Here is a 15979-nt window from a genome sequence, read left to right on the forward strand (position 1 = left end):
AGTTTCCCGAGGAACCATACATTAAGTGTTTTGTTATACATTTAGACTTTCCCTTCAACAATCATAGCAAAACAAACAGACAAACAAACAACTGAGAGGGCAACAACTGCAGAATTGTATCCCGGTCGGGATATATTTGTATTTGATCCGGGGCACGTGACCAAGAATCAACCAATCACTGTGCTCGTTTAGTTGAGTGAAGGTCTAGGTATATAACAACAGTATTTGTTGTATAGGTTTCCTTAGTTTGATATCGTAAAGTAATTTGTTTAAATATGATTTCGCTCATCGCAAAAGAAAGTTCCTGCCAGTTTTGATGTTTGGATGTTTTAATTCGGCAATGCTGAGATGTGCAATGTTGAGAAGACTTTTTACCACAAAGTACAAACGACAATATGCGGCGATTTAACGATTTGTGAAAATAAACATAGCTCTAGTCGAACATCGGGCACGCTATTTGTTGTTACTTTTGAGTGATTTCTTTTTGAAAAGTGACCGTTTAATATAGGTAAAGTTCTTCATAAATCGTCACACTATTGCAATCATAGATTTAAATACGGCTAAAAACTCGCTGAAAAACTCTTTTAGACAGGAACTTCAATAAGAAATACAGGGAACCAACAACAAAAGAAAAGCGAAACAAAATGCGGAAGTCGTAATATTCGTGGAATTGTCACGCGATGCACGCATAAGGCCTTATTACATGAAGTTTCATTTAATGAAACATTTATTAATCAAGCACAAATTAAGTAAAAACTGCTTTCTGTCTCTGTTGTAAAAAATAAGTTAAGGTTATATTCATCAAGTTTATGTGTCGATGATCCACTCAAACGTAAATACGGCCGAAGTGCCTGGAGTTTTCATGTGATAATACCCAAGTCAAAATTATTTATTTCTCACCGTTTCGGTTGTGACGGAATTGTTCCAAGAGTTTGGCAAATTATGCTTGCTTTTGTAAGAGGAAAGATTTTTCGACCTAAAATTCACAGACGAAATAAAAATTAATCTTTCTTTCTTTGTTTAAACTATCATCCATATATTAAACATGCATAAATAACGTACTGTTAAATTAAAATATCTCAGCTGAAGTTCCATTAGGTGTCCTCTGAAGGGCTGTCTAAAAGCACAAATCACTGTATATTATTTATATCTATATCACTCAAAATAAAGCCCACGTAGAGTCTATAAAATGATGCCGTTATTTCATTGAGAAAGTACCTGAAGTACATCTCCCTTCACATTACCGCTTCCCAAAAATGCTTGCCAAGAATGTGATGCTCTACAAACTCTATAGTTATTTTGCCTTGAATAACAACAATTGTATTCATAACTTTGACTTTATCGTATTACTGATCACCCTTATCTTAGAGCAGAGACTTTAAAAGGTTCGTACGGCGATCGTTCAAGAAAATGGAAACAACTGGACAAGTCTCAATTTATACACGTCCAATAAACGCCATCAACATTGACTGTGAATCCTGTAGATCACGTCTTTCATTGTTCTCTCAACTTTAATTTTCACCTTATTACTTTACCAGTTACTCAAAACCTCGCCGTTTCAACTTAAAATTAGGCAATCAAAAGGAATAATTCCATAAACAGCGAATTCGTGAAAGCGAAAGCATATAAATACGGAAGTGCTTTCTAGATCTTTCTTTGTAATACAATAATTGTCACGCGATCCACCGACTGAGCCTATCACCAGAAACTGCATGAAAAGATTATCGTTTTTCCGGAATTTATCTATATTTTTTGCACACTGATTTCGTTCGGTTGGTGATCGAGGCATTGTAGTATACCAAGAACACAGGATTCACTTGCCCTTAATCGAAAGCGAATTACCGAAGTCGTTTCTGAGTACATGAATAATTATCTTCTATCTGAGATGCCCGAGTGAGGTTTCGTAATGTTTTCTAAAAAACAAATCGCCTCGTTGTTTACTGTCTGAGTCAATAATTTAAGTTGTTGAAATAGCGTCGTCATTCCAATGAGAAAGAAAATATCGCCAAAGTCAGAGAATTTAATAACAGCAATTCTAAATCGCTGGTCTGATTCATTCGCCTCCGATGACCTCCGATGGCGACCGATTTCAAAGACTTTAAGCCACGATTTAATGGGTGTTTTCCATGCAGCAACAATAATTTTCGATCGCTGATTTTATAGAGATCGCAGAGGGAAATATATCAGAAATTGCCGAAACGAGAAAGTCTTGAAATGACGCATGCAAAACAAACACAATTTACAGAGAACTGAAATTCGCATAATCAAGCTTGACTTCATTATATTTTGAGAACGTTAACTTTTAACTTGTTACTTACCACTTGATCAAAGAGTCGCTTTAAATAAAAGCAGCAGCAAAAAGTGCAGAATACCACAGGCAGCGGATTAAACAAAGCCGACAAAAGTGTAAATGCGAATGCCGTTGATCGAAACGCCAACTAAGCACATTATCCATGATCCGAAGTTGCCAGAGGACTGGGCGTAAGGTCACGCGTGGTACGTGACGGTCGCGCGGGTGTTCCCGAATCACACGCGCGTGTATTGCGCGCTTCCTCGGCTGACTTTTACCAAGTTTTATACGTAGATGCGTCAAGCTTTTTAGTAATATATCTGTTTATTCTGCTTGTTCTGGTACGGTCCTTCCTAATAAGCAATCATTTCGAGCAAAACACAATACAACTAACTTGTAACTTCCAATCTCTGAGTCTTCGGAAGAGGGAGAGGGGAAGGGATTGGAAGTGATTGGGATAAGGATCCAAGGAGACAGAAGGGAGACCAAGATATAGAGACGGGATTTTTCACGGCAGCGAGAAGATACGAATTTTATTTTTGAGCGGTATAAAAAAAACTATGATGATCAGCAGTGCTGATGATCATGATCTTTCACAGTAGTGTGTCAAGCTCAAGCCTCCTTGGGTAATTCTTAGCAAACAGATCAAATGCTTCTTTCAGATCAATGTCTGTTAGATAGTGGATGTGCATAAGGGCCAGTGAAGAGAGCCTCTCTTATGTCATGCTGGCTGTGTTAAAAGTGTGAAGCCGGCTTAGAGCACTTGCACTTCTTTCGCATTCGCAACTAGTGGTTGGGAACGTACAGCAAATCTTTAGCCGGACGTAAAGATTAAGATACATGTCTTTATCGACCGTCAAAAGAACTTCACATTTTAATTGGGCGGGACCAATTCAAAGTTTGACACCTGAAACGTACACGCTTGACGTCATTTAAAAACATGTTTTGTGCGCCAGTGTGGTCACGGGTAGATGCAATCGACGGTATATATTTTTGTGCTTATTTATTTCATTTTTAATACACTAACAATGAATCAGAACAGAACTATACTATCTATATTTTTTATCATTTTTTTTAATCGTTTGTCAAAAAAAAGGGACCTCCGAAGCCAGTGGGGTGGGGTGGGGGGGAGGTGCGGGCGCACCCGTCGCACCAGCTTTCACTACGGGCCTGCTATGTGATGATTGGGTTTGAGCAAAGCCAAACCGAAGGAAACTACTTTCAACACTAAACCGAGCTAATGTAAGAAATTCAGATTTCAGACCAGCTTTAGTAGGAAAAGCTTTTTGAGCCACCTCACCCATCATTCTCAATGGGGGCGACCTGTATCATTTGCAATGTTTTAATACGAGAGGGCAAAAGTACGAACAACAGAACAATGTTCCCAGGTTACAACGGTCCGTTGAAAATAACACTTCTGAAAGGAGCAGGTCAACTGTCTCAATGTAGTAGCGTGGATTTAAGGTTACGAAAATAATTTGAAGCTTAGAATTGAGAAGCATTGGGTAGGAAGTCCGTAAAGAGATAACAAAAATGCATCTATTTACACTTTGACAGTAGTTGTAGTTTGTTAGCGTGGCCCACAGAAAAGGCGTGTTTACTCGTTAAAACGTTTTCAATTTAAGCACTTTTTTCAATAACCCTGGTTTTCTTAACCAACACTGGCAGGGGCACCTAACTGATCGTTTCGGTAAATTATCTGTTCGGAAGGCCCTTAATCCCCTACAATTTTCTGAAGGGAATTTTCACCTCGAACTTTCGTGATATGGAAAACTTTAGGCCTAGTGTTTTCGGATTGATAAAAGTATCGTTTCGAGGGCCGAAAAAAGGTCAGCTAAGATTTTCGGAAAGGAAATAAGGCCTAAGGTTTTCGGGAAATGGACAAAGATGCCCTAGTAATTTCGAAAAGACTCAAGTTGCCCTAGAATGACCGAACAGATAAAAATATTATAGCGCGGCCTAAAATGAACCTACAGAGCTTTAAAGGCTCTCCAGATAGCCTAAAATAGCGTTTCAAAGGATCTGAGAGGAAACTGTCGCTGGGTGCCCCTGCACTGGTTGCATGTAACAGCTATGTAACGGGAAATTAAAAGAAACCACCGCAAGGCAATGAACACCACGAATTACAGTCCCTTAAGTAAAGTGACCGTGAATTCGTTTTTACCGAAGAGAAAAACGGATAAAATAAAATTATTATAGCTTTGTATATTATCATTGGTTATGTAAGAGAAAAGGAGTTGGAGGGTCATTAACGGAAAAAGGATCCAAAGAATTCTTGTGCAGAAAAAACAGCGCTATTTAAAGCTACCCTGAGTAAGAAGTATTTCCGTGAGGTATGTACGTTTTTTGGTGTTTGATCACCTCCTCCGTTTTCTTCGCTCTCGCCCCAACCGCAATCCCAACGGTCAAACGGTGGAAACAACACAATCCCCCACACTCCCTCCCCCTGCCAGAAACGTTCGTTAAGAGGTAATTTTTTGCAAAGTAAAACACTTCGTAGATGGCTTTGAACCCCTCTCTACAAAGTGTGTTTAATTTTGCAAAACGTTGTTTCTAATTACAATTCGATAGTAGAAAATTGGGGGTCACCAAGCTAGTTTTTAAGTAATGGTTGTAGTTTGACTAGTATGGCCTATTGAAAGGCTTATTTGTATGTTGAACAGTTTGCGAACTCAAAAAAGGTATCAAACTAGTGTAAACCAACGTAGAGGCGATCGGCGTATAAAATCGCCAAGTGTGTTGCTGGCTTAAGTACACAACAGTGTATCAGACTTTTGGGTGATAGTTTCCCGCGAATATTTTGTTTTCCAAACAAGCATCTAGCCCGAGATGGAGAGCTTTGAGGAAATTGAATTTGGAAATGTTGTTTTTTTAGCGCAGGGGAAAACCGAAGAACCCGGAGAAAAACCTCTCGAAGCAACAATGAGAACCAACCACAAACCCAACCAAGTTATGACGCCGAGTCCGGGAATCGAACCGGGAGGCGAGTGCTCCCACCACTGTGTCATCCCTGCCCCCCCCCCCCCCCCCAAAAAAAAAAAAAAAATATATATATATATATATATATATTTGTCTCCCATAAAATATATTTGAAAGGCCTCAATGGCCTACAAACGAACCTTTTAAATGGAGACAACTACAAAAATGCACACATAAACTGGTTTGATTATTTTCTGCCACAGGATCTCTCATGTTGTTGAGATACACGCGCCAGACTTCACTTCATGCGTAAACAAACCAGCCCAGTGTTGGAACAGATCAGATCACAGCACAAGAGTTTGGCGTCTTCAAAGTTTTATTCTCTTCTTCACCCTAGGATTACAAGTGCCTTACCAGAATGAAATTATCTTCGAGTCGCCTTGTATTTATCTCAAAATAGAATGCTTTTAAAATTGTAGTTTTTTTTTGGAAAAACAAGAAGAAATCAGCTGTTTGGTTTGTTGATTTGTTTACTTTTGCAAAAGTTTGTATTCTTCAAAACATCTTCGAGTCAGAATTCCGATAGGAAAATCGTTAGATCAATGTTTATCGATTCAACCTAAGTTTCTGTTGAAAAAGATTTCAATTGAAGGTTATCTCGGAAATGAGCTAAATCTATTTGAAACTGATCAGTTGTTTAACAGACCGACAGCTGAAGTCATTCGCTCAGTTGAAGAACAAATTTTTCGCAGATAGGTTGTCCAGCGTACGTCTGGCCATATACAAAGTTAAGTTTGTTACGAAATTGTTTAATTGAAATAAACGTTACTACGCACTAAAATACTTAAATTTTGCTCTGTGTACCAAAAGTAACTTAATATTTCTAGTTATAAGAAAAACCCGAAATAAGCGCTGAAATGCTTAAGACAAATGCGCAAGATGCTACTTAAGCGAGCAAGGTTAGCGCAAATCACTTGTCATGAGGCTAATGTTTACTTACTTTTGATTTCGTCTTTCGATTCTTGGCTCTCATAACGAAATGAGTTTGCCGCACATGAATCTAATATTCCGATAATATTTGTAAAACAAGAGTGTTTTTAATTGTTGCAGACCTTGTATCCAATAAATGCCGGTAAATATGTGCTTTGTTGTTGTTGTTGTTGTTTTTAACATAAGATAATATAAGTAAAATACGAGACCTCAAAGAAATAACCAAATTGTTTATTTTTGGTAACGCGATTTGTAAACTGAGATGTTTGACCATCCGTCATTTCATCATGAAGGTTGATTAAAACCTCTTTTCTAACATTTAGCTGTTATTTGTAAATCTTTTGGTGAATTAGTTATAAAAAAAAAAAAAAATTTTTCTTAAGAAACTAACAAGCAGTGCTTTAATTTGAGTTTCTACCGTGACCGCGCTCGGAAAGGTTTATGATAAGAGAATAAGGATACTGTCATAACAATATCAACATTACTCGTTCGACAGTTTAGAACTCTGTTCTTCCTTGTAATCTCGCTTTCTTGGATCAAACGATTTTAACTTCAAGTAAATTTACTCAAAATATACCCTTACACCAGCAACAACGCACCCGCCGAAAAGTAAGGGAGGCTTACCTCAAAGACAGGAGTAAAATGTTATAACCAGGTGGTTTTAATCGACGCAACGAACATTAACCCCCTATATACAGCTTTTTCAACTGAACGATGACTCGAAATGACACGACAGGGCCTAAAAATAGTATGAGTAACTGTAAATATTAATGATTTAGCTGTAATTTCACATTTTTCACTGCCATAGGTTGAGAAAAAAAAAATACCATAAACATTTGCCACTGTGATTTGTTTTCCGCGGGGATGAGCCGTAGCCGAGTTTGGTAAATTTTTCAATAAATTACCAATATCACCTTGTGGTTTTGTCACTTAAGCTTTCCGATAACGTTTACTCAAATAGCTGAGCATGTGTATGAACACGATCTGCACGATATGCTCTTGTAAACATTTTATGAAAACTGAGTATATATCTACTCTAGATAATAATTATATTCTTATGTTTACGTTTAAATTGAAATTCTTAGAGCCGTTATTCTTTCTCATTCTAACTTAGGCCCTGAAGAAGACAGTGGTACTAGTTGAAATATTGTCTGATTAAAATTCACTTCATGCAGCTTAGTGTTACCCTGCAAATCAGGTTGTCGTATACAAATGCTTTCTACTAATTGGTGGCCAAGTTCTTTTCTTTTCTTTTTTCTTAACTTTTACTTGACCTTAGCCAACAAGAAACCTGGCTCGTTTAGCCTAGTTACGATCTACGGCACACCATTACAAGATCTCTTGATGAAAAAGTAACGTTAAAAAATACAGCCATTTCAAATGATAAAAGCGATTAATTTTCCTAAAAGTATATATACCGAAAAATTTTTACAATCATTATAAACAAGAAGTTCCACCATAAAAGGGCAGGCATTTAAAATGCAACTTTAGACCTCGTAACATGTGACATGTTTATGTAATGTTTTCAATGTCAGCAAAACACTTGATTGACAGCAAATATCAATACGTTTGACCAGGCCCATTCGTCATGTTTGATTTTCAGATAAACCTCGATACAATAATCACAACAAAAGAAGTTCTTCCATGTAACTTGGTGGCATTAAGAGCGCAAATTTGAACGTTTTTAAGTAATAGCACGGTCCTGTGAAATCACAAAAAACAGAAGGCTACCGGATTGATCACTCGGAACAAGAATGGCCAGGCCCTTTTATACTGAAATAGCTTGTCAACATTTGTCGCGTAACCCATGTTAAACAAGGCTTAATGCACTTTAGCTACGCTTTCAATAGTTAACAAGTAAAATTTGGGTTTCTTTTTGAAATGTTGGTTTTATGTGTTCTGGGAGAATAAGGATAAGACAGTAACAAAAACTTGAGAAAATAGATTATAATACTTGCTTATAAGAAAATACTACCTGCCAAGAATGTGAAAATGATTCAGAATTATGGTTTCCTTACTACTCTTCAGCAGGTCATCTCTATTAAATCCTGGGCTCCTGATCCTGGACGCTCTGCCAAAATGAAAAAAAAAAAAAAATGGAAAACCTGATGGAAAATCTATTGAGGAACAAATTCTAGTGCTTACGACCTATTTTATGACATGTGCTGTTACATTTTAGATTTGATTAAATCCAGTTGTATAATCAACTTTTTATTTCCTTCCAAAGAAATTCTGGCCAAGGGAGAAAGTGAAAAAAGAGATTCACTGAGAAACGGATACCTATTTAAACAAATTGGGAAAACGAGGCTTTCTGTGAATAAATTTAAATGGCTCTCTCACAATTTGGACGTTTTATTTCCATCAGCGATCAAGCGCTTGGTAACCAATGTGTAACCAATGCTGTGACCTTGGTAAAATCCACGCACCGCGAAGAGCTCATTCCCGACCTGATTACGTATTTGGGAGAGTAAGAAAATAAAAGAATTTGGAATCGAATAGCCAAAAACAGTTTCTTCGCCGCCATAGTCGTTTAAGCCAAAAATATTCTACACACAAGAGACACATATAATTAGTTTAGAATTGTAAACAAAATTTATTAACCTTTTTTATTTCTTGTCATCAAATTCAAGCGTGACGTCATCGCCAATCAATACAAATGGAGCCCAGTGTCTCATGGAACAGAACTTCTCGGAGTCTCGCAGAGATTTCATAGCCTGGTGAAGGGCTAGACTGGTGCTGTTTCCTACTCTCAGCTGTTGATAGAAACTCTTCATGAACTCCAGGGTAGCTTCGTCATCAATTGCCCAAAGGGCCACTAAAACAGAACGAGCCCCAGCGCAAAGGAATGCCCTTGCCAAACCCACCACACCTTCAGACTTTAAGACTTCTCCACGACCACTATGGCAGCAACTTAACACCACAAGACTAGCTCGGAGGTGCACCGCTTGTACATCTAACATGTTCAGCATGAAATCCTTTTCCTCAGGGAATTCAGATGTCCATCCAGGGTTTGGGGCCAAGGCAATTTCGCCAGTTTCCTTTCGCCCATGGGCAGCAATGTGGACCAAACCAACTGACGTCATTCGTTTTAACACTTCCGCTTTGGTCGCCTCTTTTCCGGTAAGTGGCGAAGTCTTGAGGATTCCTCCTATCGTTTCTACTTCCTTTTTGGCGTATGGTAACGGTGACAAAGGTATTGGAACTTTTTGGACGCATGGATCTCCCACCAACAGCGCACCAGAATTTCTGTGGAAGTCCTTGGGTGAACTTGCAATTAACTTTAAACTCGTGAGCGAGGGAACGGTGCGAATCCTTATATCTTCACTCAGTGCGGCCCACGGAGCCAAGCACAACGAACCATCTGGAACAATGACCAACTCGTCACCATGAAGCACATCTGCAATGGGGCTAATAATTACATCATACAATGGCTGTAAGGCGTTGTTGGTGCAGTATGCTGAATCGCCTCTTGCATTTTTTTCTTCTCTGGTAGATGGGGGGTCACTAGTGAGCTCATCTATTGTACGATTTTCACATCTAACACCAACACCAGCTCCAATCTTTTTAAAAGCTGTCTCCAGTAAAATACGGACAGGGTCGTCAAGTGCAGGCTGACTCTCTTTTTCCCTTTGCCTAAATACCACTTCATTTCCTCTTCCAAGGACCCAGATATTAATTCTGTTCTTCTCCGTTGCCAGAAAAACTGTTTGTGTGGATGACATTCCTGAGATGTAGGAGATTGTGTCTAAAGCGTCGCATGAGGGTGGCGACAATCCTGTAAAGCCGTATTGCATAACTAACATATCAATCAAAGCCTGTGCTCGTCCTTGCTCAGCAGCACACAAAGCCTCGTCATTCTTTTCTATCTTTAATAAACATCTCCAAAGAGCGCTGTAAGCCTTGTGATAGAGCTCGCGAAAGTTTCTTTTCCGTGAATCTTCAGAGTGAAGAAGAGCCCTTATGGTATCAAGAAGTGTCACGCTTGACTTGTAACTATCTACAGCCTCACTTAGAAAAGCCAAAGACTGGAAAACGCAACCTAAAGAGTAATGTGAAATTGCTTCTTCAACTTTACTACCCACGTCCTTGGCAATTCGTGAAGCTTTCTGATAGCACTCTATTGCTTGTTGGAAGTCACCAAGTAATCGATAAGCATTGCCGAGATTGCCATAGGCACGTCCTTCTCCTGCACGGTCACCCAGGTGTTTGGCAATCTGTAAATCGTTCTGATGGTACTGTATGGCTTGTTGCAAGTCATCAACTGATAGACAAGCATTGCCGAGACTGCCATAGGCACCTCCTTCTGCTGCACGGTCACCCAGTTCTTTGGCAATCTCTAAATATTTCTGATGGTACTGTTTGGCTTGTTGGAAGTGACCAAGTGATTGGCTAACATTGCCGAGATTGCAATAGGCACCTCCTTCTCCTGAACGGTCGCCCAGGTCTTTGGCAATCTGTAAATCTTTCTGATGGTACTGTATGGCTTGCTGGAAGTCACCAAGTGATTGATAAGCATTGCCGAGATTGCCATAGGCACGTCCTTCTCCTGCACGCTCACCCAGGTCTTTGGCAATCTGTAAACGTTTCTGATGGTACTGTATTGCTTGTTGGAAGTCATTAAGTGATTGATAAGCATTGCCGAGATTGCTATAGGCACGTCCTTCGCCTGCACGTTCACCTAGTTCTCTGGCAATCTGCAAATTCTTCTGATGGTACTCTATGGCTTGTTGGAAGTCACCAAGTGATTGATAAGCATTGCCGATATTGCCATAGGCATCTCCTTCTCCTGAACGGTCACCCAGGTTTTTGGCAATCTGTAAGTCTTTCTGATGGTACTGTATGGCTTGTTGGAAGTTACCAAGTGATTGATAAGCATTGCCGAGATTGCCATAGGCACGTCCTTCCCCTGCACGGTCACCCAGGTCTTTAGCAATCTGTAAACGCTTCTGATGGTACTGTATGGCTTGTTGGAAGTCACCAAGTGATTGATAAGTATTGCCGAGATTGCCATAGGCACTTCCTTCTCTTGCACGTTCACCCAGGTCTTTGGCAATCTTCAAATGTTTCTGATGGTACTGTATGGCTTGTTGGAAGTGACCAAGTGATTGATAAGTAATGCCGAGATTGCCATAGGCACCTCCTTCTTCTACACGGTCACCCAGGTCTTTGGCAATCTGTAAGTCTTTCTGATGGTACTGTATGGCTTGTTGGAAGTCACCAAGGGCATCATAAGCACTGCCGAGATTGCCATAGGCGCGTCCTTCTTCTGCACGGTCACCCAGGTCTTTGGCAATCTGTAAATGTTTGTCATGGTACTGTATGGCTTGTTTGAAGTCACCAAGGGATTGATAAGTATATCCGAGATAGGAATAGACGCTTCCCTCAACTGCCCGGTGGCCCTTTTCTTGGACAAGGCGAAGAACATTTTGAAGTAACTCTATAATGTTTCCTTGTTGTCTGGCCATTGGTACGAATTGAGTCCGGCGCTGTTTTGTTCCTTTTTCAAGTAGAAAGGAAATGTTTAGAATCTTAAAAACAACGTAAAGATGATTGTGTAAAAGAGTCTGCCAATTATTGGGGAATGGGGATTAAAGAGGCAAAGGCCCAGAATTTAAAAGGGAAATGTAAAAAAAGGATTTGTTGAAGCAAAGAGCTGTAAATATTAAGGGTCACTTTATCAAATGTCGACGTTTTGACGTCGTCATGACACCATTACCAAGAGACGGATCATTATTCAAATATTTAAAGTAGAAAAAAAAATAACATAACGTTTTTTTTTTGTATGTTAAAAGGTGTTCCCGCAATATTTGAATAATTATACTTCACTTGATAATGACGTCATGACGACGTCGAAACGTCGAGATTTTAGAAGTTTATCCTTAATACTTACAGTTTAAATTAAAGAGAAGGCAGAATTGGATATCAGAGGTAATTCACAGGTGTGGGTATCGTTTACCTTCTTTCCTTTTTTCGACACCAGATGCTTTTGTGTTTATATTAACGCCAAAGGTGCGCATGTTTTAGGGAGAATTATTTTTTAAAAAGAAATCACTTTAAGAAATGACAGTTTCATCGAATGATGTCTGTTATTTTAGATACAGTTTATTGTAATTCTCAACTAGGTAGGTAAGGTAAGAGAAACAATGTAAAGAAATGGGGTAACAAGAACAACAACAAAATGATATCACAACAGTAGTCCTAGTCACTAGAAAAAAATGTTTTTAAATGCAGAAGACTGACTTGGCTATGATAAACAAGTGCGACGTTCAATGAGGCAGGGGGCAGCGTGGTCGAGTGGTTAGGGCGCCGGACTTGAAATCCGATAGTCCTGGGTTCAAGTCCCGCTCTGACCACTAGCAGGAGTTGTTTCTCGGTAGCCCCAAGTTCAACTCGTCGGATGCGCTTGTAAATAGCCAGCTGGTCTGCCTCCTGCCAGTTGGGATTTTTAACCATGTTATTTTCAATTTGTATTTATTTATTTCTTTACGAGGTTTAATGCTCGGCCCTACTAGCACTTGTGCTATAAACACTGCCAAGGGTAAATAAAGGTTATTATTGTTGTTATTATTATTATCATCATCATCATCATCATCATCATCATCATCATCATTATTATTATTATTATTATTATTATTATTATTATTATTATTATTATTATTAATGCGATGATAAGGGTGTCATCGTTTTACTTCAGACTGAAGGTCTCATGCAAAGAGATGTTGTCTAGCCAGACCTCCCAATCGATTTATCAGCTCACAGATCCGTTGAAATAGCTATTACCAAAGTTGGTTGGTCATAAAAGTCACCTAGACGTTGCTGAGTGTTATGACAGCAACAACGTGGTATTGGAGAAAATACAAGTTCCATTCGACTGATTTCGAGCAGGGGGAGAAGGGGAGGAGTCAGACATTTGGTGGTGTGCACACAACAGAGCAAGGCTGCAAATTATACTATAAAGGTATATCTGTGTATTATATTTACCAAATAGAAGATAATTTCTTATGTTCTGTAAGAAACGATGTACGCATAAGGTTTAGAAATCAGCTACTGCAAGAAGTGCATTTAGCTACTCAAGCCCTCCACGTGCACCATTATAGGAAAACGGTCGTCTATAGCACGAACTTAAAAGAAAAAACTTCATTCATTTGAGTGACCACGCCAGGACACAAAATTTACAAAGATTAGGTTCGAGCGCGAAGTAGACATTTAATCCACCATTGAACGATCGATTAACATTTTATGAATGAATAGAGACTCACTTTGTGTTTTTCTCCTAAAATCTCTAGAGAGCTACTACGAGTTTGAAAAGACTATTTTCTACTTGGCGGTAACTTGTTATTTTGCCCCCACTTGCTAAGATGTCTTCAGATGATTCAGTTACGTTTGACTGCTTGGATACTAAAACGCTTCGCTGCTATTTCGCTTTTATTCAAAAACGAGTGTTCTGGGTGCTCAGGCTTCTTTCTTCTCTTCACAAAAAAATATTTCCTTACCTCTTAATATTTGATAGATCCTTTTTTTTTTTTTTTGCTAAATCACTTTAGACGCTGTAGAGCGTTTTAAAGGTGACCATGTTGCAAGTACAAAACAATAAAAAGATATTTGTATTAAAATAAGTTTATTTTCTAAAGGAAAATCAAAGTTATTGTCTCACTATTCCAATATGGCCGCGTGAAAGACTGCTGTTTACTGTTTGAGTCTTTAATCTATAGCTAACGGTACTTCAGCTGACTAGCTAATACAAAAACCCAAGTATTATATTCACGGTACAAAACCGCTGACAACACACATGGAATCACAACTATGTAACGTCATCTACATATCGTAACATAATTCTCTCAAAAAGTAAGAAAGGAAAAGAAAAGAAAAACTAAAGAAAGTTTAATCAGTTCTTCTATAATAATAATAATAATAATAATAATAATAATAATAATAATAATAATAATAATAATAATAAAGAAGTTTAATTCCATCATCATCGCAGTTATATGCTAGGGGTTCTTAAAACATCACTCGTTAGATCTTCTTAATAGTCACGAAGTCGTTGAAGCCACTGGGTGGTTTGATCAGTACTCCCACTTCCTTGTTCGGACTTGGCTTTCACGACTCGCAGGTGGCACTTGTCGACTCAAGGGCTGATCTTTGCTGGCTCCATCTTTGTCTACTGTAACGGTCGATAAGGGCTGACCTTTATTTGATGCAGTGGTAATCATGGGCTGATTTATTCTCGTAGCCGTCACAGGTTTCACTGACGGCTGGTCGTTAGTGAGGCTATCCTCATCTTTCGGGTCATCGTGATTTGAGGGCGTTGGCTATTCCTCAGTTAGAGATCTCTCAGACTCTGCAGAACGCTTTAAGTGTCTCCGATTTCTGATATAGAGCTGACCACTTGACTCTACTGCATACGATCTCTTGCCCAATGGTTTCACTACTTTTGCCTTGCTCCATGTTTTCTCTTTCAGCTGAAAAGGTTGTATCCAAACAACATCATCGTTCTGAAGGTCAGGTAGGTGTTTTGCTGATCTTTCATAGTAGAACTTCTGCTTCAACTTCCTCAGCTTGTCCTTCTCTAAAGTGCCCTCAGCTACGTTGGGTTTCAGCAAGTTGCTCGAAGTAGGAATATTTTTTTTTGTTCTCCTGCTTAACAGACGCTGAGCAGGGCTGGTACCAAATCCTTCCTGTGGGGTGTTACAATGAGCCAACAGTACCAGGTAGGGGTCACTTTGCAGACTTCTTAAGGGTCTTATTTGCTTCCTTGACAGCAGACTCAACTTTACCATTTGATTGATGGTGGTAGAGACACGTTGTGACGTGCTTGAACCCGTATTCTTTGGCGAAGGCTTTGGATTCTCGACTTGTGTACAGCGAACCACTGTCCGACACAACTTCAATTCATCGGGAATCCCATATCGAGCCATGTGTGCCTAAAGTTTCCTCATCACAGTGGAAGCCTTCATGTCATACAACCTGTCGATCTCGAAGAAGCCAGAGAAATAATCCACAGTCACCATGTAACTCAGGTGGTCAAAGTCAGAAAGGTCTGTGGAAATTTTGGCCTAAGGGCGATTTGGAACGTCATGACTGATGAGCGTCTCCTTATGCTGCCTTGTACTGTAGGTCGCACACGTTTCACACTTGAAGATAAAATCGCTTATGTCACTTTTCATATTGGGCTAATAAATCGTTTCTCTAGCGCGCCTTAGCGTTGATTCTATCCCATGATGACTGGAGTGTATTGTCTACAGCATGCCCTCTCGAAGAGTATAGGGATTACAAGCACGTCTCCTCCGAAGAGTAACCCATCCTGGATCACTAATACATCACGGACATTATAGTATAACACCAATGTCGGAGGTAACACTCTCTTGTCTAAATAAATGTAAATATATGAAACACATCTCTGAACTGCGGATGAAAAATCAAATAAAAGAAAGATCCTCGCAAACAAAGCCGGAAAAAGATTCAGGCTTGAACGGGATTCGAACCCATGACCTCTGCGATGCCAGTGCAGTGCTCTGAAGCTCCCAGTTGGCTTGATAGCTCACTTGGTAGAGCACTGTACCGGCATCGCAGAGGTCATGGGTTCGAATCCCGTTCAAGCCTGAATCTTTTTCCGGCTTTGTTTTCGTAACTACTTAAGTTGCGTAGTAACTGCGAGGATCTTTCTTCTATTTGATCTTTTATCCGCAGTTCAAACATATGTTTCATATATTTACATTTATTTATTCTTCCTTCACGGGTATATTACGAACTCACAATATGACCAGCTCCCAGTTGGCT

At 39.3% G+C, this 15979-nt stretch overlaps 3 protein-coding genes, 1 long non-coding RNA gene and 1 pseudogene across 19 annotated transcripts in view; 1 reads left to right on the forward strand and 4 right to left on the reverse strand.

The window, feature by feature from the left end:
- The window catches only part of LOC146475177 (uncharacterized), a 275844-nt gene that overhangs the window by 143107 nt on the left and 116758 nt on the right, over positions 1–15979 (reverse strand). For 2 of the 12 annotated variants that reach the window (XM_085116118.1, XM_085116114.1), the window contains exons 1-2: positions 2319–2801; positions 901–976 (exon numbers count right to left, since the gene is read on the reverse strand). The exons of 7 other annotated variants lie outside the window; for them this stretch is intronic. The gene's annotated coding sequence lies outside the window, so the exon portion shown is untranslated. Of the gene's footprint in view, positions 1–900; positions 977–1535; positions 1665–2318; positions 2802–15979 lie in introns of those variants that run through there. 3 more of the 12 variants (XM_085116115.1, XM_085116116.1, XM_085116120.1) reach the window with 3 other exon arrangements.
- Positions 1–15979, reverse strand: part of LOC146475179 (uncharacterized) — a 453604-nt gene that overhangs the window by 72070 nt on the left and 365555 nt on the right. For 3 of the 5 annotated variants that reach the window (XR_014865985.1, XR_014865983.1, XR_014865984.1), the window contains one exon: positions 7931–8174. The exons of the other annotated variants lie outside the window; for them this stretch is intronic. The gene's annotated coding sequence lies outside the window, so the exon portion shown is untranslated. The remainder of the gene's footprint in view (positions 1–7930; positions 8175–15979) is intronic. 5 annotated transcript variants of the gene reach the window in all.
- Positions 1–15979, reverse strand: part of LOC146475180 (uncharacterized) — a 104212-nt gene that overhangs the window by 72070 nt on the left and 16163 nt on the right. The window contains exons 4-5 of the mRNA XM_085116157.1: positions 8801–11696; positions 7931–8270 (exon numbers count right to left, since the gene is read on the reverse strand). Coding sequence (XP_084972283.1) covers positions 8806–11664 — 2859 coding nt within the window. The 5' untranslated portion in view covers positions 11665–11696 and the 3' untranslated portion in view covers positions 7931–8270; positions 8801–8805. The remainder of the gene's footprint in view (positions 1–7930; positions 8271–8800; positions 11697–15979) is intronic.
- Positions 1–15979, forward strand: part of LOC146475184 (uncharacterized) — a 186470-nt gene that overhangs the window by 23783 nt on the left and 146708 nt on the right. The window lies entirely within an intron of this gene.
- Positions 15943–15979, reverse strand: part of LOC146475185 (uncharacterized) — a 4270-nt pseudogene continuing 4233 nt past the window's right edge.

The sequence above is a fragment of the Pavona decussata genome, unplaced genomic scaffold (genome assembly GCF_977016875.1).
Source record: "Pavona decussata unplaced genomic scaffold, jaPavDecu1.1 SCAFFOLD_85, whole genome shotgun sequence".
NCBI classification, from domain to species: Eukaryota; Metazoa; Cnidaria; class Anthozoa; order Scleractinia; family Agariciidae; genus Pavona; species Pavona decussata.